This window comes from Dipodomys merriami, unplaced genomic scaffold (genome assembly GCF_024711535.1).
Source record: "Dipodomys merriami isolate MVZ:Mamm:240054 unplaced genomic scaffold, mDipMer1.0.p SCAF_25, whole genome shotgun sequence".
Lineage (NCBI taxonomy): Eukaryota > Metazoa > Chordata > Mammalia > Rodentia > Heteromyidae > Dipodomys > Dipodomys merriami.
Window position 1 is genome coordinate 17,588,355 of NW_027203937.1, and position 25,612 is coordinate 17,613,966.

At 36.5% G+C, this 25,612-nt stretch overlaps 1 protein-coding gene across 2 annotated transcripts in view; it reads left to right on the top strand.

The window, feature by feature from the left end:
- The window catches only part of Fchsd2 (FCH and double SH3 domains 2), a 222,768-nt gene that overhangs the window by 87,151 nt on the left and 110,005 nt on the right, over positions 1-25,612 (top strand). For both annotated transcript variants that reach the window (XM_070035064.1, XM_070035065.1), the window contains exons 4-5: positions 14,631-14,707; positions 24,429-24,573. In XM_070035064.1, the coding sequence (XP_069891165.1) occupies positions 14,631-14,707; positions 24,429-24,573 (222 nt within the window). The remainder of the gene's footprint in view (positions 1-14,630; positions 14,708-24,428; positions 24,574-25,612) is intronic.

The window sequence follows — 25,612 nt, forward strand, 5'->3', positions numbered from 1 at the left end:
TTTCTGATGAAAGGTCTGCCTATATATAATCTTACTGAGAATCCCTTATATGTGACAAGTTGATTCTCTCCTACCACTTTCAGAATACTGTTTTCGGAGCTGGGAAGGTGGCTCCATGGTAGAGTGCTTGCCTTGCATGCATGCCCTGGGTTCTATTCCTCATAAGCAAAAAAAGCCAGAAGTGGCACTGTGGCTTAATTGATAGAGCGCTAGCCTTGATCTGAAGAGCTGAGGGACAGCGTCCAAGCCCAGAGTTCAGGCTCCAGGACTGACAAAAAAACAAACAAACAAAAAAATTCTCTTTCATGAAAGTTTTATGTATCTCTGTATGAGTCTCCTTTTCAGCCTAGTTAGAACTTCTTAAGTATTTGTATTTGTACTTTAAATTTAGAAAAAAAAAATTGGCTATTATTTCTTCAAATATCTGCCCATTTCTGTCTCTTCTCATACTCCCAACAATATGTGTGCTTGTCCATTTGAGTATTCTACATGGCTATATTTGAGTATTCTACCTAAGCTATGCCCACTTTATCTCTCTGTTCTTTATCTGTCTTTATCTCTCTGTTCCTGAGGTGGAGTAATTTGAATTACTCTGTCTTCATGTTTGCTAATGCTTTTTTCAATCCCTATATAGAATTTTTCATTTTATTTATTTATTTTTTGGGGGGGTCGGTCGTGGGCCTGAACTCTGGGCCTGGGCGCTGTCCCTCAGCTCTTCAGCTCAAGGCTAGCACTCTACCACTTGAGCCACAGCGCCACTTCCGGCTTTTTTCTTTTTGCTTATGTGGTGCTGAGGAATCGAACCCAGGGCCTCATGCATGCAAAGCAAGCACTCTACCACTGAGCCACCTTCCCAGCCCCTGAATTTTTCATTTAATTAATTGTACTTTTAGCCTCTAGAACATTTTTGTTTTCTTTTTTTTTTTTTTTTTTTTGGTACTGGGGATCGAACCCAGGACTTTGCACTTGCTTTGCCATTGAGCTACATCCCAGCCCTAGCCTCTAGAACATTTTTGTTTCATTTTGTCTTCCTCTTGTTATCTACATTTTTGCTCACACATCCTTTTCTTAATCTCTTCCTTCTCTCTGTTTTTCTCTCTGTCTCTCTGTCTGTTTCTCTCTGTCTCTCTGTTTCTCTGTCTGTCTCTCTGTCTCTCTGTCTCTGTCTCTCTCTCTCTTGCCAGTCATATGGCTTGAACTCAGAGCCTGGGCACTGTCCTTGAACTTCTTTTAATCAAGGCTAGTGTTCTACTATTTGTGCTACTTCCACAGTGCCACTTCTAGCTTTTTCTGTTTATGTGGTACTGAAGAATTGAACCTGGGCTTCAAGCATGCTAGGCAAGCACTCTACTACTGAGCCACATTCCAAGCCCCACATTTTTCTTTAGTTCCATTTATTTTCCTGCACACAACATTATTTCATTCTTTATAGATGAATAATATTCAACTGTGTATATTTGCCACATTTTCTTTGTCCATTCATTGGTTATTGGATACCTAAGCTGATTCCAGTACCTTGGCTATTATTGTATCTAGTGCTGGGATAAACATAGGTGTGTAGATACCTGTCTTATATGTTGATTTATATATGGCCAAGAATGGTACAGCAGGAACACATTTCATTTAAAGTCTTTTCTAGTAGATTTGCTATTAAATATTCCTTTCTTTCTTTCCTTCCCTTCCTCCCTCCCTCCTTACTGCCTTCCTCTCTCCCTCATTTATTCTTTTCTTTCTTGTGCTGGTTCTCGGGCTTGAACCCTGAACTTTTGTGCTCAAGTCTGGTGCTCTACCACTTGAGCCCCAGCGCCATTTTCAGTTTTTAGTGGTTGATTGGAAATAAGAGTCTCTCTCAGACTTTGCTGCCTGGGCTGTCTTCAAACTTCAGTCCTCAAATATCAGCTTCCCAAGTAGCTAGGATTACAAGCATGAGCCTACTGCACCTGGCTTAAGTCTTGATCTTTTTTTTTCTCTCTCTGTTGAATTAAACATATTGTCCTTCCTTCCTTCCTTCCTTCCTTCCTTCCTTCCTTCCTTCTTTCCTTCCTTCCTTCCTTCCTTCCTTCCTTCCTTCCTTCCTTCCTTCCTTTCTTTCTTTCTTTCTTTCTTTCTTTCTTTCTTTCTTTCTTTCTTTCTTTCTTTCTTTCTTTCTTTCTTTCTTTCTTTCTTTCTTTCTTTCTTTCTTTTTCTTTTTCTTTTTTGTCAGTCATGAGGCCTGAACTCTGGGCCGGGGCACTGTCCCTCAGCTCTTCGGCTCAAGGCTAGGGCTCTACCACTTGAGCCACAGCACCACTTCCAGCTTTTTCTGCTTATGTGATGCTGAGGAATCAAACCCAGGGCCTCATGCATGCAAGGCAAGTACTCTGCCACTGAGCCACCTTCCCAGACCCATCCTATTTCTTTTAAAGCCTACTAATTTGTGTTGAAAATCAGACTCTTGAATCTAATGATATGATGATATTGTAAATCAGATTTTTACTCTCCTGGGTTTTGATGTTTCATGTTTTCTTAACTTTTTGTTTTTGGTATTAATAGTTTATTTTTGTGCTGAAGATCTGAGTTGTAAATTTAGTCTTCTTAGATCTTCATCTGTGTCTTTCTTTGTATTGTGGTGGCTTTTTGTTAAAAATTTTTCTCAAATAGGACATTGTTTCTGAACATCTCAATCTTTGTCTTCCAAAGAAAAATAACAGAACAGGCTCTTTAAGTGCCTTTAAGGTGATTTCAGCAGAGACAAAACTTACAACAGTGAGGGAAGAGTTAACAGAAGCTTCCTGCCTCTGCCTGCACCTCTAAATCATAAGCAGCAATCAATAATTATAGCACTGTGTTTGGCTCCATTTGTCTCACAAGGTTCTTACAAGTTGAATTGGAGCTGCTGGTGAGCAGCACTCACAGGGCTGCCTACCACTAGTCTTAGGGATAGGAAATGGATAGCTTTGTAGAGCCAAAAGCTGAAGTTAGCCAGCATTAATTGTGAAAGTCTTTTTTTTTTTAAGTTGTAAAACTTCAGTAGACCTCAAAATTGCCTCAGACACAAATGACAGTGCCATTATGCCTATTGCTGGGAGACAGATTCTTGTTGCCTTCTATTTGTCCTGGGTTCTCTCTCTTATTGTCCTGTAAGTGGTTTCGTTATCTTTTGCTTTCCCCTAATGTTAATTTCCACATAATTGGGAAATTATCTTTAAGAATTCAAGTTGATTTTTGCCTTTTGTAAAACTTCTCAGTAGCATTCTGTTGTTTCTGTTGTTCACTCTTGTCCTTAAGGTGATTCTCTTAGTCATAATATTTACTGGCTGCCTCCCTACCTTAGTCCTGTGTATATGGCTTCCCTTAGCTTCCCTTAGCCAGCTTACTGCCATTTATATTTCTGATCTTCAACTATATGTACTTCAATTTTATCTGGATATGCAAATCACTTACTCATAGTCTTTTCTCTATTTTTTTCTTAATACACTATGTATGTATAGTAAACTGCACACTCACGTGTTCATGCCCACACACACACACACACACACACACACACACATACACCTGCTTTTCTCTTTCTTTTTTTTGTAATAGCTTCAATATGTAGCTCAAGTGGGCCCTCAGTCTCCCAAGTGCTCACATTCTAGTCATACACTAGCTTTATATAGCTGCTTTTTGTATTCTGTTAAGTTACTATATTTTCCCATGTAAGTTTTTTAGTCAAAATGTAAAGCATATCTGTGTATTAAGTCATGTAAGTGGAATCTAGAATTACATTCATTATTATTTAGCAGACTCCATTGGCATCTGTGGTGTTCATTTTGTTTTGTTTTGGCAGTGCTCAAGGTTGAATTCAGGGCTCTGTGCTTGCTATGTAGGCATTCTACACTTGAACCATACTTCTAGCCTCTTTCTGCACTGGTTACTTTTGTGATAGAGTTTCACTGTATGCCTAGGCCAGCCTGTACTGTGATACTCCCATTTGTGCTTCTTCATGTCATTGAGGGTGATAGCCATGGGCCACTGAGCCCAGCCATTGTGTTTCTTTCACAATTGAGATAAGAAACACTCTTGTTATTCCACTCTTGTTGTGTCCAGACTGGCCTTAAATTGTGATCCGTCGGCCATTGTTTTCCAAGTAGCTAGATTATAGGCTTGAGCCATTGTATCTGGCTTACATATGTCTTTTGGCTATTATATTGTATATGTTTTTTAACAAAGATATACTGATGTAGAGGCTTAATTTACTCACAAGCATAAAAATTATAAAGACTAATTCAGGATGATGTGTATCTGATCTTTCAGTATCATTCACTTACTCAACTTCTAATATACTAAAAACAAACAGGGCTGGATGCCAGTGGCTCACACTTGTAATACTAACTACTTAGGAGCCTGAGATCTGAGGATCATGATTCAAAGCCAACCCAAGCAGGAAAGTCTGTGAGACCCTTATGTCCTTAAAAATTGCAAGTGTAACTGTAGATCAAGTCATAGAGCACTAGCCTTGAGTGCAAAAAGGCTCAGAGACAGCACACACATAGGCCCTGAGTTCAACCCCAGTTCTGGCAAGATGAAAAAACTGTTACCTTGTTCATCATTGCTCTGGGTAATACACATACAAGTGTTTTATTTTTCTTGCAACTTTTAGCCCTTTTAAAAATATTTTATTAGAGAAGAATGGGACAAAAATGTTATCCAGCTTATCAAACTGTTTAAAGTACTTAAAAACACTTTAAAATATGGTAAATAGTAAGCCCAATTTGGCATTTTACTTAGTATCAACAAACTTATACATATATGTACGCATTAACTAAAGACACTTTCTAATAACATCTTGTGATCTCTCTTTGTCTAAAGACAAAAGACAAAAATTACCACAGCACCACAATTTCTTCAACCATTAAAAAATTTAAGCTGGGCATCTGTAATCCCAGCTACTAAGGAGGCTGAGATCTGAGAATCACAGTTCAAAGCCAGCCAGGCAGGAAAAGCCATGAAACTCTCATCCCAATAAACCACACAGAAAACCGGAAGTGGCACTGTGGCTCAAGTGGTAGAGCGCTAGCCTTGAGCTGAAGAGCTGGGACAGTGCCCAGGCTCAGAGTTCAAGCCCCATGACTGACAAAAAAGAAAAAAAAATTCAGGAATTCTAAAGTAAGATCCAAAGGCTGTCTTCTTTCCTTTTTTTTCTTAAAGAGTAATCTTAAATTGATAGAAAAATCACAAAGACAGCACATGATTTCCATATGCCATTCACCTTATTATGATACATTTCTAACAAATGTACCATAATGTAGATTCACTTATGATAGATTATTATTAAGAAATATTAATACTTTATGACGTGGAGTTCACCAATTCTTCCCTCCTCCCTTTTTCCCTGCTCTCTCCTCTCCCTATCTTATTCTCTCCCTTTTCTCTTTTGCTCTCTTTCCTACCTTCCATTGAGCATATTACATTCTGTTTTTTATCACCTTAGTTTCCAATGGTCTGTCACTATGTTTCATGGTTTTATTTTCCACAAGCGTGCGCGCGCGCGCACACACACACACACACACACACACACACACACACACACACACACACACACACACACACACACACACACACACACACACACACACACACACTTTTTTAGTCAGAGTCTCCCTGTGTAGCCCAGGATGATCTGAAACAAACTCGGGTCACTCAAATTCTTGATCCTGCTTCCTTAACTTCCAAAATGCTGGTATTGGAAGTGTGAACTACCATGTTTAGCATAGTCTTGAGAGTTTGAGGAAAGTATTAGTCTTTTGTACAGTGTTCCTTAACTTGTGTTTGTCTTATTTTTTTCATAATTTAACTAGATGAAGACAGGATTCTGGGAGGAACATTACAAAGTACCAACCATAGCATACTATATAAAGCCTACTTTGCTCAACATGATTTATTACTTATGGTGTTAATCTTAATCACTTACCCAAATACTTCTGTGTGAAATATTTTTTCTTTTCGTGTGTGTGTGTGTGTGTGTGTGTGTGTGTGTGTGTGTGTGTGTGTGTGTGTGTGTGTATGTGTGTGTGTGTGTGTTGCTGGTCGTGGGGCCTGAACTCTGGGCCTGGGCGCTGTCCCTAATGTCTTCAGCTTAAGGCTAGCGCTCTGCCACTTGAGCCACAACACCACTTCCAGCTTTTTCTGCTGATGTGGTGCTGAGGAATCGAACCCAGGGCCTCATGCATGCAAGGCAAGCACTCTACCACTGAGCTACCTTCCCAGACCAATATTTGTTTCTTCCTACCCATTTTTTATTTATTTTTATCAGAATAGACTCGTGGGTATTTGTTTTATACTTTAGATTGATTATAGTCCAACATTATTTTATAATTTGTTCCATTCTTGGCCATTAGGAGATCTTCCAGTTTACCTCTATCACTCTAATTTTGGCAGTACAGGAACATCTTGGATCCTACTTTCAGAATCAGCCTTTTCTCAAAGATACCTTGATTTTTTTTTTTTTTTACTGGAAAGTATTATTGGACATCAAGATCTGGACACTGAATGTACTACTTGCTACAGAGTATCATTGCTTCTAGGCATTTTCAGTGAACAGTATTAAGATACACACACATATTTATATTATCTACACAGACACACCTGTCTATAATTATTTTATGTATATGTTGAATTTGAAATATTGACACTAACTCTTCCCTAAGGTATTCCTCCTCTTGCTTTTTAAAAATTTCCCTGCTTGCTTACTTGTAACTTTTCCCCTCTAACATTGAGCAACCTGTCTTCTGTCATCTGTCATCTGTTTACTTAGTTGTTTAATCCCAGTATAGATGTACCACATTTCAGAATTGTTAATTTATAACCATTTAGAAATATCTTTATCAGCTACTGTACAATCTAGTTTTATGATTTTCAGTCAAAGTATTATTTTCCAAAATTATATGTGCCCATTTATAAAAATATTGTTTTACACAGTTGCAAAATTTTCTTAACTCCTCACACCCATCTCTAAGGTTATGTCAGATATTACAAATGTACTTAGATTTATTTGTTACTATTTGCATTTGCATTCTGTTCTGGGTTCCCTCTATTTCTTGGTTGATACTTTAAAATTTACATATTTCAAGAATGATTTTTTTTTCTTTTTTTCTTTTTTTGTCAGTCATGAGGCCTGAACTCTGGGCCTGGGTGCTGTCCTTCAGCTCTAAAGCTCAAGGCTTGCGCTCTGCCACTTTGAGCCACAGCACCACTTCCAGCTTTTTCTGCTTATGTGATACTTAGGACTTGAACCCAGGGCCTCATGCATGCAAGGCAAGCACTCTACCACTGAGCCACCTTCCCAGCCCGAGAATGATTCTTTGTATTGTACAGTTGTATGTACTTTGACAAACATATACTATATCCTCTACAACAGTACTCTGTAAATTAGTTCACAACCCTCAAAGTAATATGTGTTAGGAGTTTTTCATCACTGTGACAAAATGCCTAAGAAAATCAACTTAAGAAAGGAAAGATGACAGGTGCCAGTGGCTCATACCAGTAATCCTAGCTAAAGAGGCTGAGATCTAAAGATTACAGTACAAAGCCCACCCAGGTAGAAAAGTCTGTGAGACTCATCTCCAATAAACTACTCAGAAAAAACTGGAAGTACACTGTGGCTCAAGTGGTAGAGCGCTAACCTTGAGCACAAAGAGGCTGTGTCAGTGTCCTGAGGACCAGCAAAAGAGAGACAGAAAGAGAGAAAAAGGAAAGATTTGGTTTTGGCTTAAGTTCCAGGTATTTCAGTCCATGGTCAGCTTGTTCCATTGCTATCTGGCAGAAAGACATGATGTTTCTGTCATGCCTTGAAGAGCATAGCTGCTCATCTCAAACAAGCTAGGAAATAGAAAAAGACAGGAAGGAGTAAGGAACAAACCATATTCTTCAAAATTCTCCAATGAGGCTCCACCTTCTGGTTTCTACCACTTCCCTATAATGAATTCATCTCAGGATTAACCCATTGTATAGGTCAGAGCCCCCATGGTCCAATCATTTCTTCATAGTGTAACCTGCTGGAGAACAAGCCTTCAGCACTTGAGCCTTTGTGGATATTTTATATTCAAACCAGTATGTCATCAATACTAGCCAGAACTTTTCCCTACTCAAGCCCACTGATCTGTTTTCTGTTCTTACAAACTCATCTTTTCCAGAATGTCATTTGGACAGAATAAAACAGTACATAATCTTTTCCATTCGGTTTCTTTCACTTAGATTAGTCTAAGTTGTATGAATTAATAGTTGCTTTCTTGTTATTGCTGTATAGTATTCCACTGTAATGATGTATAATAGTTGATTTATTCATTTGCTTATGAAGGAAACCTTGCTTGTCTCAAGTTATGAATAAAATTGCTACAAATATTGCAGTATTTATTCTAGAGAAAATAGATAACTTTGATAAGGTCAATGTTTATTTAATGTTTATTTAAATTTTCAAAGTCTAATTTCTCACTGCAGGTTTTATATGGATATAAGTAAGTTTTAAAATCACTTTGCTGAATACCTAGAATACAAGTAGCAGTTAAACTGAAAGCCCTTTTAGCTTGATAAAAAAATTTCCAAACTGTTTTCCAAAGTGCTGTTCCATTTTGTATTTTCAATAACAATTGATGGTTGTCTTATTGTTCTGTTTTCTTTAACATTTGGTTCTATTACTATATTGCTATTTTACAGGTATGGTATAGAGAGTGACTTTCCATTGTTTAATCTGCATTTCCACAGTGACAGAGATGTCAAACATCTTTTCATATGCTTACTTGCCATCCTTTTTAAACATTTCTTCAATGAAGTGACTGTTCAAATCTTTTACCATTTGTAAATGTGCTAATTTTTTTCTTACTGGTAATCTTTAAGTGTTCTTCATATATGTCAGAACATATTCTTTGTCAGATACATGACATGAATTCTTTTTCCTAGTTTGTAATCCTTTTTATTATTTTTACAGTATTTATTCCAGAGAAAATAGTTAATTTTGATAAGATCTAATTTTTTTCTTTCACGTATCTTAGTTTTGGTGTTGTATATTAATATTCTTAAGCAAATCAAGAAGATTATTGCTTTTGTTTTTACAGATACAGTTTTGTACTTTATATTCAAGTCTGTGAACCATTTAAAGTTAACTTAAAGTTAACTTTTGTTTAAACTGGAAGTTCTGTGTTGACTTGATATTCATTCATTCATTCATTTGCATATGGTCATCCAGTTCTGGGGCCATTTGATGATATTCCTTTTTCATCAAATTTCCCTTGCCCCTTTACATGAGTCTTTCTGGTGTCTTTGTTATATACTTCTTTTTTTGGCTAGTACCATACTATTGTAGTTTTTAAGTATACCTTGAAATCAGGTAATTAAATCCTTCGATTTCTTTTTTTTCCCCTTCCTTCCTCCATACTTTCCTCATTCTTTCCTTCCTTCTTTTTTTCCTCCCTCCCTTCCTCCCTCCCTCCCTACCTTCTTTCCTTCTTTTCTTCCTTTCACTAGTTCTGGGCTTGTACTTAGGGTCTGAACACTATCTCTGAAGCTTCTTTTTCCTCAAGGCTAGCACTCTACAACTTGAGCCACCTACTTCCACCTTCTTGGTAGTTTATTGGAGGTAAGAGTCTCATCCACTTTCCTGCCTGGCCAGGCTTTGAACTGCTATCCTCAAATCTCAGCCTCCTGAGTAGCTAGGTTTATAGACATGAGCCACTGGTGCCCAGATTCTTGGTTCTTACTTTTAAAATTTGTTTTGATCATCTTACTACATTTGCCTTTTCAAACATTTTTAAATCAGTTTTTGATATCTACAAAAAAGTTTTCAATGATTTCAATTGTTATTACATTGAATGTATAGACCAGATTGGGAACAGATGACATCTTAGCAGTACCAAGACTTTTAATGTGGAATATCTTTGTATTCATTTAGATCTTTAATTTCTTTCACAATATTTGGAAGATTTATGCATACAGATTTTGCGTGTATTTTGTTAAGATTATTCCTGAAGTACTTCATTTTCCCCCATGCTATCACATTTTTTTAAATTTTCAAATTCTAACTTTTCATTACAGGTATGTAGAAGAGTAATTAGTTTTGATAAATTGACCATTTGTCTTGAAACCTTTCTTAAACCATTAGTACTTATTAGTTGAATTTTTTTAACATAGGAACTCATGTTATCTATGGAAAGTATAGCTTTATTTCTTTCTTTGCAATGTCTATACTTCCCTTCTTTCTTCTCTTCCTCCCTCCCATCCATTTAGTCTGACTTTGAATTCTGGGCCAGCCTTTGGTAAGCTGGTACTCTCCTCTTGAGCCACATTTCCAATCATTTTTGTTGTTTGTGAGATAAGGTCTTACCTTTTTGCCAGGACCTATACCTGGACTACAGTCTTTCTATTTTATACTTTCTTCTGTAGCTGGGATGACATGCACATGCTACCATGTCCAGCTTTTTCTGTTGAGATAGAATCTTGAGAACTTCTTTGTCTGGACTGGCCTGGACTGAAGTATTTCCTGATCTCTGCTATCCAAAAAGCTAGGATTATAGACGTGAGCCACTGGTATCCACTTTATGCCCTTCATTTATTTTCTTAAAGTTTCCTTTTACTTATTTTTTTGTTTTCTTTTTTAATCATAAATGATTGTTACATTTTAATTAATTTTAATACTATGTTTGGTCTTTAAAATCAAATAGGATAGACTAAAATTTCAGTAGAGCACAGGGTCTGGTGGCAAAAGCCTCTGAACTCAAGTTCAGGATGTTGAGCCTGGAGAGTTGCAAGTTCAAGGCCTGTCTTGTCAATTGAAAGATACTGTCTCTTGAATAAAAAGGGGATGGTTTGGGGGAAGTAATACTCAGTTGTAGAATGCTTTCATAGTATGCAGAAAACCTTGTGTTCAATCTTTAGAACAACATATACACAAATCAGCAGTAATATTTTTAATACTCAATTTAACTAAAGCTGATCTTTCTTTCCTGTAAAAGAAAAATGGCTGCCAGTGGTGTTTAATACAAATAACATATACATGAAATTCCTATTTCATTTCACCATGAAATTAATAGAAAAGTCAGTAAAAGCTTTTTATTATGTTATTTAAAATAATACATGGCTTTATTTTTCCCAATGCAATTGTATATGGCACAAAGCAATAAAAATATTTAAAAACGTTCCTTAAGGCAGATAAGAGTAATTTTGTTGCTATTGAATTGATGGATAAATATAGTACATGAATTGGAGAAATAAATTAAGATCAATTTTGTACATTAAGAATTTTATAGTATGTCAAGAATGTTTTAAAGAGCTATCTGATGGCAGAATCTTAGTAAAATTTAAGAGTATTTTACTGTATGGTGGGGAAAAGATAGATTTAGGATAACCTGTGGGAAAGCTAAGGAGCATATTCATGCTCAGTTTGTGGTGGTGAATGGGCCAAAGGCTAAACTAGCAGTCCATTTCCCAGTGTCTACTCAACAGTGGCCTTCTTTGTGTGTCTTTTACTTGTTAGAGTTATTGAAAGGTGAAACAAAGCTAGTCTTACATTAGAAACTGACAGTGTTTTTAAAAGTTGGAATAGGATGTTATTGGATGTTTCATTGGCAATACTGTAAATTTTTAGAAGTTACTGCTCCAGAGTGAACTATATTGCAAGTGAAATCAACTTTATTCATCAGTGATGCTTGTCAATATAAATATATGTACTCCTAGTGAAGTAGTTTTAGAAAGTAATGTCATGGGCCAGGGGAGTGATTATATAATTTTAAAAAACACTTAAAATTACAAGGCATAGTTTATTCTCTTTCACACTTAATTAGGATGGATAACTTTCTATGTAAGTAAGCCATCCATCTATCAAATGTAGCTCAAAGCATAATATTAAAGGCAAACTAATCTATTTAAGGATAGAATGCCTTCAGAGGCAGGAAATGTTATTTAGGACTCTTTTGATAATGGCCACAGAGTATTTTTGAGCAGCCACACAAATTAAATCTTGTACAGCTGCACAGAGCACACAGAAGTCATGATTCCAGCCTCTGTGAACTAACTTGAATAAGTCTTTCATCTAGAGATCTCACTGTTTGTCTATTTCATGAATCCCTCATTTCATCTCTGAAGGGCTCATTCAGTTTAATACAGTTCAGCTTTGTACCTTAGAGTTCTACAAAATAGCAAGTTAATGTAGTTTCATATTTTTAAGAATTAGATAAAATCCACTCTGAAAGTAAATGGGTAGAAGTGAGAATAATAATATAATATAATATATATATATATTATAAAAGGCCTTGTAAAGAAAGACAAGATACCCCAAGAATAAGGACATGCCTAGATGTGTGCCCTGAATATTGTTTTGCTCTTAAAGTAATCATGATTGCACAAAAAACTAGTTTATTGATGGTCTGGGACAGGAGCTATAAAAGAAAACAAGCAATCAAAGTCTATTAATGTCATGGTATAGGAGCCAACTTGGGGGACTTGAACAGACCAAAGATGTGACAGTTGTGCTTAAAAGAATAGTAACTACAAGGGAGGGGGGGCAGAGTGGGAAGCCGGAGAAAACAAGGGAAGGGGTAACACTGTTCAAAAAAGAAATGTACTCATTACCTTGCTTAGGTAACTAACCCCTCTGTATATCATCTTTACAATAAAAAGAATAGTAACTACAGTTAAATTGGAACACATTCATTATTTAGAATATATGAGTTTGTAATGTTACTTTAAAATGTATTGCCAGGCACCAGTGGTTCACATCTGTAATTCTAGCTATTCAGGAGGCTGAGATCTGAGGATCTTGGTTCAAAGCCAGCAGCAAAGTCTGTGAAATTATTATTATTATTTTTTGTCAGTCATGGGGCTTGAACTCTGGACCTGGGCACTATCCCTCAGCTCTTCAGCTCAAGGCAAGCACTCTACCACTTGAGTCAGTGCCACTTCTGGTTTTCTGAATGGTTTATTGGAGATAAGAGTCTCACGGAGTTTCTTTCCCGGACTCAGCCTCCTGAGTAGCTAGGATTACAAGCATGAGCCACTGACGCCTGGCTGTGAAATTCTAATATCCAGTTAACCACCAAAAAGCTTTAGCTGTGGCTCAAGTAGTAGAGTGTTAGGTTTGAGCAGAAACTCAGGCCCTGAGTTCAAGCCTTCTCCCCCACATTATTCATTGTTAGTCCAGAACTGGACAGATATTTATCCTGTCTTTCATCTAAGAGCTTTACCTCAGGAAAACCACATAGTTTAGGAGGAATCCTTCTTTATAGAATTACAGCCAATAAATGTAGGGAAAATATTAAATTATTGTAGTAGAATGAAGTAAAATTAAATACCTATGCAATGAAACTTTTCACATTTTACTGTATATACCTAGGAGTATTTTGTGTTAAGAATTTTTAAAAATTAGGATAAAAGGGAAGGAGATAAGAATTTACCAAGCATCAGTGTAATTTGTGGAAATATGCTTCATGTGATGAGAACAGTATGTACAAGGTACAGAAGTGACAAGATAATGTATAATTTAGAGAAGACTTAATAACTGGGCTTCCCAAAGTACAAGATTTGTTAAGTGGAAGTATTATGGATTGTAGTTGTGAATTCTCAGAATACTTAGTACTTGGAAATAGTGAAGTTGAATTACATTGTAAAGTTCAGAAGGAACTTGAGATTCAGTAGTTCTTCAGTTCTTTTTGGACTGAAGTAATTATATTTTATCAAAGGCATTCAGCTATAAGTTTAGGCCAAATTGATTTGGCAGCAGGTTCCATGTGTAAAGTGAAGCATTTATTTTACTTGTGCAGTCTTTGCTTAAAGTGTACAATTACTGTGATTATTCTTCATTTCACCTTGATACACTTTCATAGCTGCAAGTATAGAAATAAATACCACAAGAATCAATTATTTGTATATCTATTACATGGGGCCCTACTGTAGTGTTAGAGGATCATATTTGATTTAAAAATTATATATATTTTTAACCTCACTTCCCAACAAAATGATCTTTTGTGTTCAAATTCCGAAACCTCCCATACATTATAGACAAATACTCTTATTTTGTTTAGATTCATGTTATAGGAATAACAGGGGGTAAATTTTTCAGTAAAATTATTTTTCTCTGAAGTGAGCTGTATCATGATATTTTTTTAAATGGAAAGATCCTTAAAATCAGTCTTGAGAATTCCCAGTATGAAATTGCCTCAAAGACTATTTATTAATTTTACAAGCAAATATTTGTCTGCTCCAAATTGGATGCATTTTTCCCACTTCAGTTATGTGAGAATTTGTTAGAAATGTATCATTCTTGACACAGTAGAGGAGTAGTGAGAGAATAAAATGTGAAGCTGTGTAATCAGAACTTTGTGGACATAGCTGTCACTATGTCCCCTGTGACATCTTGGAGATTGTATAGCTAGTCAAATAGTTTGGTGAAGTGAAATGTATATAATGGAAGTTTCTGTTATCTCATAAATATGCTCATGTTTTTCCTAAAAATAGAGGCAGGAAGGACTGGAGAATGATGAGATTGTAGTGTTCTGTCATTTGTCATTGGTTCTTCAGAATAAATTTACATTTAGAAAATAGAAATTTTCTAAGTATTGTATATTAAAGAAAATAACTTTTCCATGGTACAATACTAATTTTAAAACAATGTACTTTTTTAACAGGGCATCCAGAAGTTGGCTAGTCAGTACCTGAAGAGAGATTGGCCTGGAATAAAAGCTGATGATCGGAATAATTACAGGTAACTTATTAAATACCATTGACTTTTGTTCTTTAAAAATAGTTTAGTTCTGAGCTGGAAGCAGGTGGCTCATGCCTGTAATCCTAGCTATTCAGGAGGCTGAGATCTGAAGATTACTGTTCAAAGTCAGCCTGGGCAGGAAAGTCTATGAGACTCTTATCTCCAATTAACAACCAGAAAACCAGAAGTGGTGCTGTGGCTGAAGAGGTAAATCTCTTGCTTTGAACTGAAGAGCTGAGGGACAGTGCCCAGGCCAAGAGTTCAACCTACAAAAAAAAAGTTTAATTCAAAGCTATATTACATTTAGATAATAAAACATCCCAGTTTTTAAAAGAATTGCTACCCTCCTCTGCTGTATTTTTAGACTTACTTCTAAAACTGTCAAAAAATCTTATGCTTCATTATACTTACAACTGTTCTATATTAATTAGATTATTTTAATGTCATAAGCCAAAGTTATATTGTTTAATTAATAGCCATATGTAGAATTTAAAAGATTGATGACAGCAGACTATAGATAGTACTGGGGATTGAACTCAGGGCCTCACATATTCTAGGAAAGCTCACTAAACTGAACTATATACCCCAAAGCTTCCACAATGTAATTTTTAAAAAGAATCCAGGTTCCTCTCACACTTCTAAACCTAAATATTCAGAAGGCTGAGACCTGGAGGATCTGAGTTCAAAGCCAGCCAGGGAAGAAAAGTCTGTAAGATTCCATCAACAAAAAGCTAAACTAAAGCCAAGGCTCAAGTGGTAGCGTGCCAGCTGTGAGGAAAAAAACTCAGTAAGAGTTTAAGACCCTGAGTTTAATCCCCCATATCTACCTGTCCTCCAAAATGTAGCTTTTTAAATGTCTTTTGGGACATCAATAATTGAACATATTAAGCCAGGCGCAGGTGGCTTATGCCTGTAATCCTAGCTACTTAGGAGGGGGAGATCTGAGGATTGCATTTCAAAGCCAGTCTGGGCATGAAAGTCCATGAGACTCTTATCTCCAATAAACCACTCAGAAAACCGGAAGTGGCACTGTGGCTCAAGTGGTAGAGCACTAGCCTTAGTTGAAGAGCTGAGCGACAGCGCCCAGGCCCAGAGTTCAAGCCCCACACCGACCAAAAAAATTTTTTTGAATATATTTATTGTTTTTTGTGCTATGGGCTATCCTATTTATTTGGGGACCCAGAAGTCAAGGAACTTATATCTTACAATTTAGTTTGAATTAATACTAATGTGTATCAAAACATAATAAAGATTTCAGAGTAATGACAAACGCATTTTGAAGTATATGATTTAGAGTCTGAAAATGAAATGAAGCTGCTGAAATTGTCAGCAGTGACTAACATCATCAACATAATCAGAGAATTTCTTTGTCAGTCGTGGGGCTTGGGCACTATCCCTGCTCTCTTCAGCTCAAGGTGAGCACTCTACCACTTGAGCCACAGCGCCACTTTAGGTTTTCTGGTGGTTTATTGGAGATAAGATTCTCACGGACTTTCATGCCCAGGCTGGCTTTGAACCAAGATCCTCAGATCTCAGCCTCCTGAGTAGGTAGGATTATAGGTGTGAGCCTCCGGCGCCTGGCTATCAGAGAATTTCTTAAGACTGGAAATGAGAGAAGAACAGAAAAGCACAATGCCTATATGCATCAGATCATATAAAATAATTTTTATTGAAATGAACTCCAGGAAATGAAAAAAAGAAGTTTTTTCTTTTTTGTGTTTTTTTCTTTCCTTTTTGTTTGTTCATTTACATGTCCTTGGGAGTGTAAGAAGAAACACAGAAATGGAGAAACAAAGGGTGAACAAATGAAGCAATGGTACTCACTGGACACTAGGTTGAAAATGAACTATACAATTGGTGGATGGAATGGGAGGGAAAAACTGGGAGAGAGCAAGGGAAGGGATGACATTGTCCAAAAAGAAACATACACTTTATCTAACTTATATAAATGTAACCCCTCTGTATGTCACCTTTATTAATAACAATAAAACAATTAAAAATAAAATTTTTAAAAAGAATGTGGAGATGAGGCTAGAAAATGAAAGGATATACAAGAAACAGTAATAGTTCTTTACAGTGGTAGACCTGGAAAGTGACATGATAGCTATAAATAATAGAATGGTATAATTTCACTTTATAATATTACAGTGAAATAAGCTAGTGTTGGTGGCTCATGCATGTAAACCCTAGCTACTTGAGAAGCTAGATTGGAAGATCATGATTTGAGGCAAGCCCAGGTGCCTCGTTTCAACCAAGAGCTGGGAATGATAACACACACCTATCATCATATCTATGATACGAGGCTTAAGTAGATGGATCATGGCTCTAATATTTTCTCAGGCAGGAAGCAAGACCCTATCTCAACAAACAACCAGCATATTAAAGGGTTGGAGGCATGCCTTAGTGTTAGATCAGTTATCTAGCAAGCATGAGAGAGCCTGAACTCAAAACTGGGAAAATATTAAATGGCAAAATAAATCTAGAGGTGTCCTTCAGATTTTCTAGTATATATAAATTTAAGCTAAAAAGAAGAGATAGGAGATGAAATTTTAGGCAAAAGAGATAAGAGGATTAAAATCTTGAGGTGAGAGTGAACATATTCAGTGATATTGTTATACAGTCAGCATTACTAAGAAAATCATGATATTGGGGATAAAATTTTATAACTTAAAGATGAGCAATATTCCAAGCTTGTTGGAAATTCAGATTTCAGGTGCCAAAGAATGAGTCTACAGGCTATGTTCCCAGGTTAGGTATTTAATTCTAACAAGTATTTTAAGCCAGCATTTACTTAATAGTTACTTTTAGATCCTATGGTAGCAACTTCATTCATGTCTGTGATTATTACTCTAATTTTTTACTACGTCACTAGGTCTTGGGTTATATATGACTTAAAGAAGGTCACACACATGTAAAGAAGATGACCTTCTTTAAGTCATATATAATAATAAGTCATTATTTCTTTATTCATGATATGTATATAAAAAACCTACTACATGCCAGCTTTTAAACTAGACTTCAGGATTAGAGACACCAAAAGATATGATATCTATCCATTAGGAGCTTACAGAAGAAAGCTATTGTTAAAAGTTACAGTATCAGGAAGTACTCTAGAGATGCATTGGAACCATAGAGGAAAACCTAGATTTGTAGAGCTTCACCTTAAGGAATGTACAAGAGCTTGTCAGGCATACCATTTGGTGAAAAGAACTCCACCCAGAAATTATATATTTTTTAAAAAATTTTGCTTATTTATTTTTGTACCCATATTGGGGTTTAAACATAGGGCCTAAGCTCTTGCTTGCCTTTTTCTTTTAGAAATGACACCTTAAAGGCATAGAGTATAGGAAAATGCAAGTATTAGATGAATTGAGTGCAGTTCAGTATGGCCTGATGTGAAATATATGGGTTGGAGGGCAGAATAGTGGATGTGGATAATACATACATAGTTTTCCAAGAGGACTTTGCAAATCAGGTTATGGAGTTTATGTTTATTTGAAAGAAAACAGAAGCATTAAAGGATATTCAGGAGAAGAATGATATGATCAACTCTCCTATTATGAAGGTGATTTAGATGGATAGGAGAAAGAATTCCAAACTTTATTCCCACATTGTATCCGTTCATTTGAACCATGGATATTATAGTAAAAATCAGGTTGTGGGGGAGATTTCAGAGGTATTTAAAAAACTGAAACTAGAGGACTAGCAGTTGATTTGGCAGAGATTTGTTTTTTGAGTTTGTCCCATTCTGAGGCAAACTAAATAGTTTGCTTTGTATTAAAATAGCTCCTGGCAAGTGGGAGGCACTTGATAAATATTTACCGGCTGGATGAATGAAGTAGGAGGAAGGAAGGCAGAGTAACATAATCATTCCCAAGTTTTTTTATTTAAGCAACTGAGAGAATAATGGTGCCATGCTAGAAAAAGACAATAGAAAGATCAGAATTGATGGTGAGAATGGCAATTGCCCATTTTTGTTTTATTATATTCTGAGTTTATTTGGTTGTGGTCAGTTTAAATTGCTTCTTTAATTTTATTCACTTAAATTCATCTTGGAATTTAAAAATATCTTATCCAAGAAATACATGGTTTTCACCAATTAGCTTAATATTACAAAAGTTACAGAAGTACTTTCTCAAGCCTCTTTCATCCTTATTTCTACTCTCTGGAGTAATTGCTATAAAAAGCATGTAGTCTTTCCTTTCACATTTTTTCCTGTATGATTCATTTGTGAAAATATACAGTTTTGCTCTTTTTAAAGGAACTAAGAGACACATATACACACACATATGTATCTGTAAACTGCTCTCTCTACCAAATTGTGTTATGCATATGTATGTGCATGCACACACAGTCTACTTTACACAAGCCTTTCTTGGCAGTTGTTTTCTTCTTTTTTTGGTCATGGAGCTTGAATTCTGGGTCTGGACGCTGTCCCTCAACTCTTCAGTTCAAGGCTAGCGCTCTACCACTTGAGCCACAGTGCCACTTCTGGTTTTCTGGTGGTTTATTGGAGATAAGTGTCTCATGGACTTTCCTCCTGGGCTGGTGTTGAACCACAGTCCTCAGACAGATTTCAACCTTCTGAGTAGGTAGTATTACAGGCATGAGCCACTGGTGCCCAGCTTATTCATTCTTTTTAAGTGACTTTTAAAGTCACAGTATGAATGAACTGCAATTTTGTTATCCATTTCCTTATTGGTGGTTATTAATTTATTGCTTCTATAAATAATGCTACAGTGAATAATTCCTATATACACATATGTGTATTTTCTGCCTGTAGTATAAATTATTTCAGGAAGAAAAACTGTATAGAGGGTTTACACATTTAAAATGTTGATTTTAGAAATAGTCTTTTATAAGTTCTGTACCAATAAATTGTTCATTTCTTTTACTATGATTTTAAATTGCCCCTTTTTTGTTTTTCTTTTCCTTTTTTATTTTTTGGTTGGTCGTGGGGCTTGAACTCTGGGCCTGGACGCTGTCCCTGTGCTCTTCAGCTCAAGGCGAGCACTCTACCTCTTGAGCCACAGCGCCACTTCGGGTTTTCTAGTGGTTTATTGGAGATAAGAGTCTCACGGACTTTTCTGCCTGGGCTGGCTTTGAACCAAGATCCTCAGATCTCAACCTCCTGAGTAGCTAGGATTACAGGCATGAGCCACGGGCGCCCAGCTTGTTCCTGAGCATTTTTGCTCAAGGCTAGAACTCTACCTCTTGAATTAGCTCCTTTTTTGTTTTTCTGTCTCCCTGCCTGCCTGTCTACCTAACTACCTACCTAGCTACTTAACTAGCTACCTACCTATTTACTTAGCTTCCTACCTACAAACTGATCCATCTTTATCTGTGCATATGATCAGTCTTTTAAATTGTTTTCCAATCTAGTGATACTAGCACCATTTAATGTCATGAAATCCCCATTTCCCTGGAAACTAAACTTCTATAGTACCTGCTCTTGTACATTTTTTTTTAATCTTTGAGGAATGTTTCTCTGAATGTTTCTCAAAATTTCCTCAGCTCTGTTGTGATTTTCTCAATAATCTCTACATTGTTAGCTCTAAATATTGTCTCTAGCAATGATCATATATTTTTGTTAACTTTTGGCTGGGAAAATAAAGCCACATGCCTACAATTTCAGCATTTTTCTGTCTCATCTTCTCTTTTCTGGAACATTATATAGCTGCTCATCTGCCTGTGATCTCTCCCTTTCACAATTCCATTTGCTACAATGCAACAAACTATGTTTGCCTTTTATCATAACCATCCTATGTCTTTGTAAAATGCTATTCACTTGAAAGTCTCTTTTATGATATTCAAAGCCATGAAAAAACCTGGCTCCAGATCCTATGTCTCTTCATATCGAGCCATTTCTCCCTCTTTTGACCTTGGTTCCAAACCTATGTGCTTCAGCCGCAGTTGTGCTGTAGTTCTTACCACAGCTCACCTGCACAATTAGTTGTCTTCCTTCTGGATTTTTCTTCTGTTTCCTGGGTTTAGTACATTCTCCCTTCTTATAAACAAGTCCAACATTACAGGAACACTTACTCATTAACATACCATACCGTCTTCTTATTACCAGTTACTGTGTAAATTCATCTAAGTTGTAAACTTAGCTTTTTTTTTTTTTTTTGATCAGTTGTGAGGCCTGAACTCTGGGCCTGGGCACTGTCCCTCACCTCTTCAGCTTAAGGCTAATACTCTACCACTCGAATCACAGAGCCACTTCTGCCTTTTTCTGTTTAGGTGGTGCTGAGGAAACAAACCCAGGGCCTCTTGCATGCAAGGCAAGCACTCTACCACTGAGCTACCTTCCCAGCCCAAACATAGCACATTTTTTAGAGTTGACCCAAGGTGTGATACCTAGAAAGAAATTATTTCTAGGCCTGGGGAAGATTGCAATTTTGTTAATTTTTTTAAAAAACTCATTTTGAGGTAATTGTAGCTTAATGTAAGAAATAATATAAAGAATGTTGATATCCTTCATTGAGTTTCCTCAGTGGTAAGATCTTGCATCATAACAAGGAAATTGTACTGATACAGACTGACAGTATAGTTCAGAATCCATCAGTTTTTAATATGTTTATAAATATGTTCATGCATATTAAATTCCATGCAGTTTTTTAATAATATGTAGATTTCAATGATCACTATACTGATAAAGATTAATTTGTTGGTTTCACAATGAAAAAAAATTTTTTTGCGATACTGAGGATTTAACTCAGGGCTCTAATACATGGTAGGCAAGTGTTCTACCACTTGAGCCATGCCTTTACCCATGTTTTTGAGATTGGGTCTCTAACATTGCTTGACTGGCCTCCAGCTTGGAATCAATTTCCTACTTCCACCTCTAGAGTAACTGAGATTATAAGAGTAAGCCTCCCTGTCAGGCTTTATAATGCAGAGTTCTTTCTGGTAAATTTTTGTTTTCCAATATGATATTCATATAAAAATACTTTACAGCATGTTCTTAGGTAGCATGTAAATGAGTATTTTTGTGTTTTATTAGTTACAGTTTAATTATTATGGCCAGTGTTTGTTTTCACATTTAAAAAGTGATATGAAGTTATAAAAGCAATATAAAATTACCTATTTTAGTTTGCAAGGTATGTCAGTTAAAAAAATAGGTAAGAAAATTATTATATAGAAGTTTGAGACAAAAATTATGTAGGACATATATATAAAAGACCTAGGATATACAAATCTTGGTATACTATATACCTTTATCAGAATGAAAAGACCCTTTTTTATGTTTAGCCGTGTTACTAAAATAAAGGCAGTCCCATCAGCCTTAAGAGCAGAGATTTGGAAGTCAAACAACTCTGGGCTTTCCTTTCTACTTCCCCTGTGTTTGCAGCACTATACTCCATTCTAGATACTGAAGATACAGTGGCGTATACAGTGGAGTATAAAACAAAGGTTATGCCACATGGAGCCTACATTCTAGTTAGGGAAGAAAGTAAACAAGTGAATAATTGAATATACTAGTTAGTGATAATGACATGCATTGTAAGGTGAACCAAGAGTGCCAGGGAGCAGTTGCACTTCAGTTGTTTAATGCATACAGCATAGACATTGGATACAGAGCACAGGTAGAGAAGTCAGTTAAGAAACAATTGCAGGGGCTGGGGGTTTAGCCCAGCGGAAGGGCGCCCGCCTGGTGCGCCCAAGGCCCTGGGTTCGGTTCTCAGCCCTAGTTTTAAAAAAAAAAAAAACAATTGCAGTAATCCAGGCACAAGATAATCATGGCTGAAAATAGGTGGCAGCAGTAGAAGAGATAAGCTATATATATCAGAGCCTATTTCATTTTGTGAACCTAGGCAAAGATGACATCTTTTGCTTGTTCTAAGGCTTGACCTCAAGGCCTCTTGCAGGCTTTTGACTCTGAACTGGTGTTTTATCACTTGAGCTATGCCTTCACTTCTGGCTTTTTGCTGGTTATTTGGAGTTAAGAGTCTCATGGATTTATCTACCTGGAATAGCTCTGAGATGTGATGTTTAGATCTCAGCCTCCTATGTAGCTAGGATCATAGATGTGAACTGGCAGTTTCAGGCAAAGATGATTTCTTGAAACACCACTGTGGTATATAAGTGGAGAAAAAAGAATCAGTGATGATATTAACATTTTAGATTTGAAAAACTAGGTTTGATATGGAATAATTTGCTAGGGTGTAATCTAAGGAAATGAAGACTTTGTTTTTGAACACGTTAAGGTCTTAAGATCCCATTAAATTTCTAATGTGAGTATGTTATATAGGCATTTAGGGGCTAGGGAAGATGGTGGAAAGGAATGCAAAGTTCAGGACTTAAGCATAGTAATAGCAGTTAAAGCCATGATCGTAGGTGAGCTGTTGTTGATGAACATAAAGAGAAAGTGGTCAGTGGTTATATAACACTCCAGTATTTACAGGACTGGGAAATGGGGAAAGCCCAGAAAAATAGAATTAACTGGCCCTGGAGGTAGAAGTGGACCAAAGAGCAATGTCTTAGAAGCCCAGTATTTTTATTTCCTATTTGAACATTGGGAAGTAGTGAGGGTGTATTACATATGGTTAGATGGATTCAACTGGAATGTGAGCACAAGTCTTCTGATTGACAGCTGGATACATTCTTTTCATGATGCCTAGTTGTTCAAGGATGTATTTGCCTGCTATAAATCTGCTAATCTCTAATAGCCTCTTTTTTTTTTTGGGGGGGGGGGGTCCAGTCGTGGGGCCTAAACTCTGGGCCTGGGCACTGTCCCTCAGCTCTTTAGCTCAAGGCTAGCGCTCTACCACTTGAGCCACAGCACCACTTCCGGCTTTTTTCTTTTTGCTTATGTGGTGCTGAGGAATCAAACCCAGGGCCTCATGCATGCAAGGCAAGCACTCTACCACTGAGCCACCTTCCCAGCCCCTCTAATAGCCTCTTTTTAAAATCTCTTTTGATGAAAAGATTTATCTTTTTATTGTGCAGTCCTCATTACTATATTCATCTATTCATCTATATTATAGTATTATAACAATTCTATATTTGCTAGGCCCTAGGAATACTATAGTCAGCACGAATATACCCCTACCTTTATCTAATTTTCACTATAGAGAGAGGAAGGACATCAACTATAAACAATTACATGAAACTATTTTTAATTGGTCAGGCACCAGTGGCTCACATATGTAATTCTAGCTACTTGGGAGGTTGAGATAAAGATCATAGTCTGAAGCCAGCCCAGACAGGAAAGTCCATGAGACAAGTCTTATCTCCAATTAACCACCAAAAAATGCAGAAGTAGAGCTAATTCAAAGGGTAGAGTTCTAGCCTTGAGTAAAAATGCTCAGGAACAAGCTGGGTGCCTGTGGCTCACGCCTGTAATCCTAGCTACTCAGGAGGCTGAGATCTGAGGATCTTGTGGTTCAAAGCCAGCCCTGGCAGGAAAGTCCATGAAACTCTTATCTCCAGAAAACCCGAAGTGACACTGTGACTCAAGTGGTAGAGCGCTTGCCTTGAGCTGAAGAGCTGAGGGACAGCACTCAGGTCCAGAGTTCAAGTCCCACGACTGGCACACACACACACAAAAAGAAGAGCCATTGAACCAGATTTCCCCACTGTGCTTCTCCATGTACTTTAATAAAATATTGCCTGTAACCCAAAGTTAATATATTACAGTAATATAAAAGATTATCTTCCTTTTGGACAATGGAAGCTTTTTCTTCTTTTCCCTGCCTAATTCTTTTCTCTCCCTCTTTAGGAGTATGTATCCTGTTTGGAAATCTTTTCTCGAGGGAACAATGCAGGTAGCCCAGTCTCGGATCAATATATGTGAAAACTACAAAAACTTCATTTCTGAGCCTGCAAGGACAGTGAGAAGCATAAAAGAACAACAACTAAAAAGGGTATTATTTTTATTTCTGTTCTTATATATATATTAATATCTCAGTGTACACTTGTAATCTGTATGATTATACTAAATTGCATTTAAAACTTTAGCTTTTTAAAAATAACGCTTTTTACAAATGTTTGTGGAAGCATTTTACTAAGATTTCCCAACATTCTTTCACTATTGTATTTTGTTAACTGATAAAGGTATGTATGGAAATTGGAAAAACTCTTAGAAAACACTTAGAAATATTGTTTTTCAGTATAGCACAAGTAAATATGCCTACATAGTTTCAAAATATGTTTTATATGCTTTTAAATAGTTACATTATTAATCCTACTAAGTCTTGAAAAAGTTTGCATTAATCATCTCAGTTTCTGCTGGAGCCATTTTGCATAATTGAAAGGATGTTAACATGCTTTAACCAAATATATTAGTAACTTTATTTTTTAAAGAAACAGTTTGCTTCAAAATTTAACAATACTAATTATACATATGAGTAAACATTTTTTTCCAAAGGACCTCTTTCTTTAATTATACCTTGCATCTTATGTATACATTTGTCTAATCTGGGGAGGGAAAGGGGAATAACAAAACGGTACAACAAGAATACAACATGACCCATTGCAACAATGAGACCCACAGAACAGTATATTAGAAACGAACTTTACAACTGGCTGGGGGGAGGGGGGGGAAGGGGGAGACTGACGAGTGTAGGACGTAGGGGAGGGGAGGGATAGTGGGACAACAACAAGGGAAGGGGTAACAAGTAATTTCAAATTAGAGAAAAATATCTGTGTGTCTGTGTGTTCATTCATGTAGGAAGAGTGGAAAGCAAGCATAAAGATTTAATAGTAGTATAACTTTATACTTGGAAAGACGGTCTCCTACTGCCAATCAATGTATTTACCAATTCTACTTCAATGACTAGGGCTATTAGAATGTTTTGAAAGTATTAGAATGTTTTTCAATATTAGAATGTTTTAAAAGAATTTAACACCTCTAATGCTTTTTTCCACTGAGTGAAATAGTGTCAGACCAGAATTCATCAATAT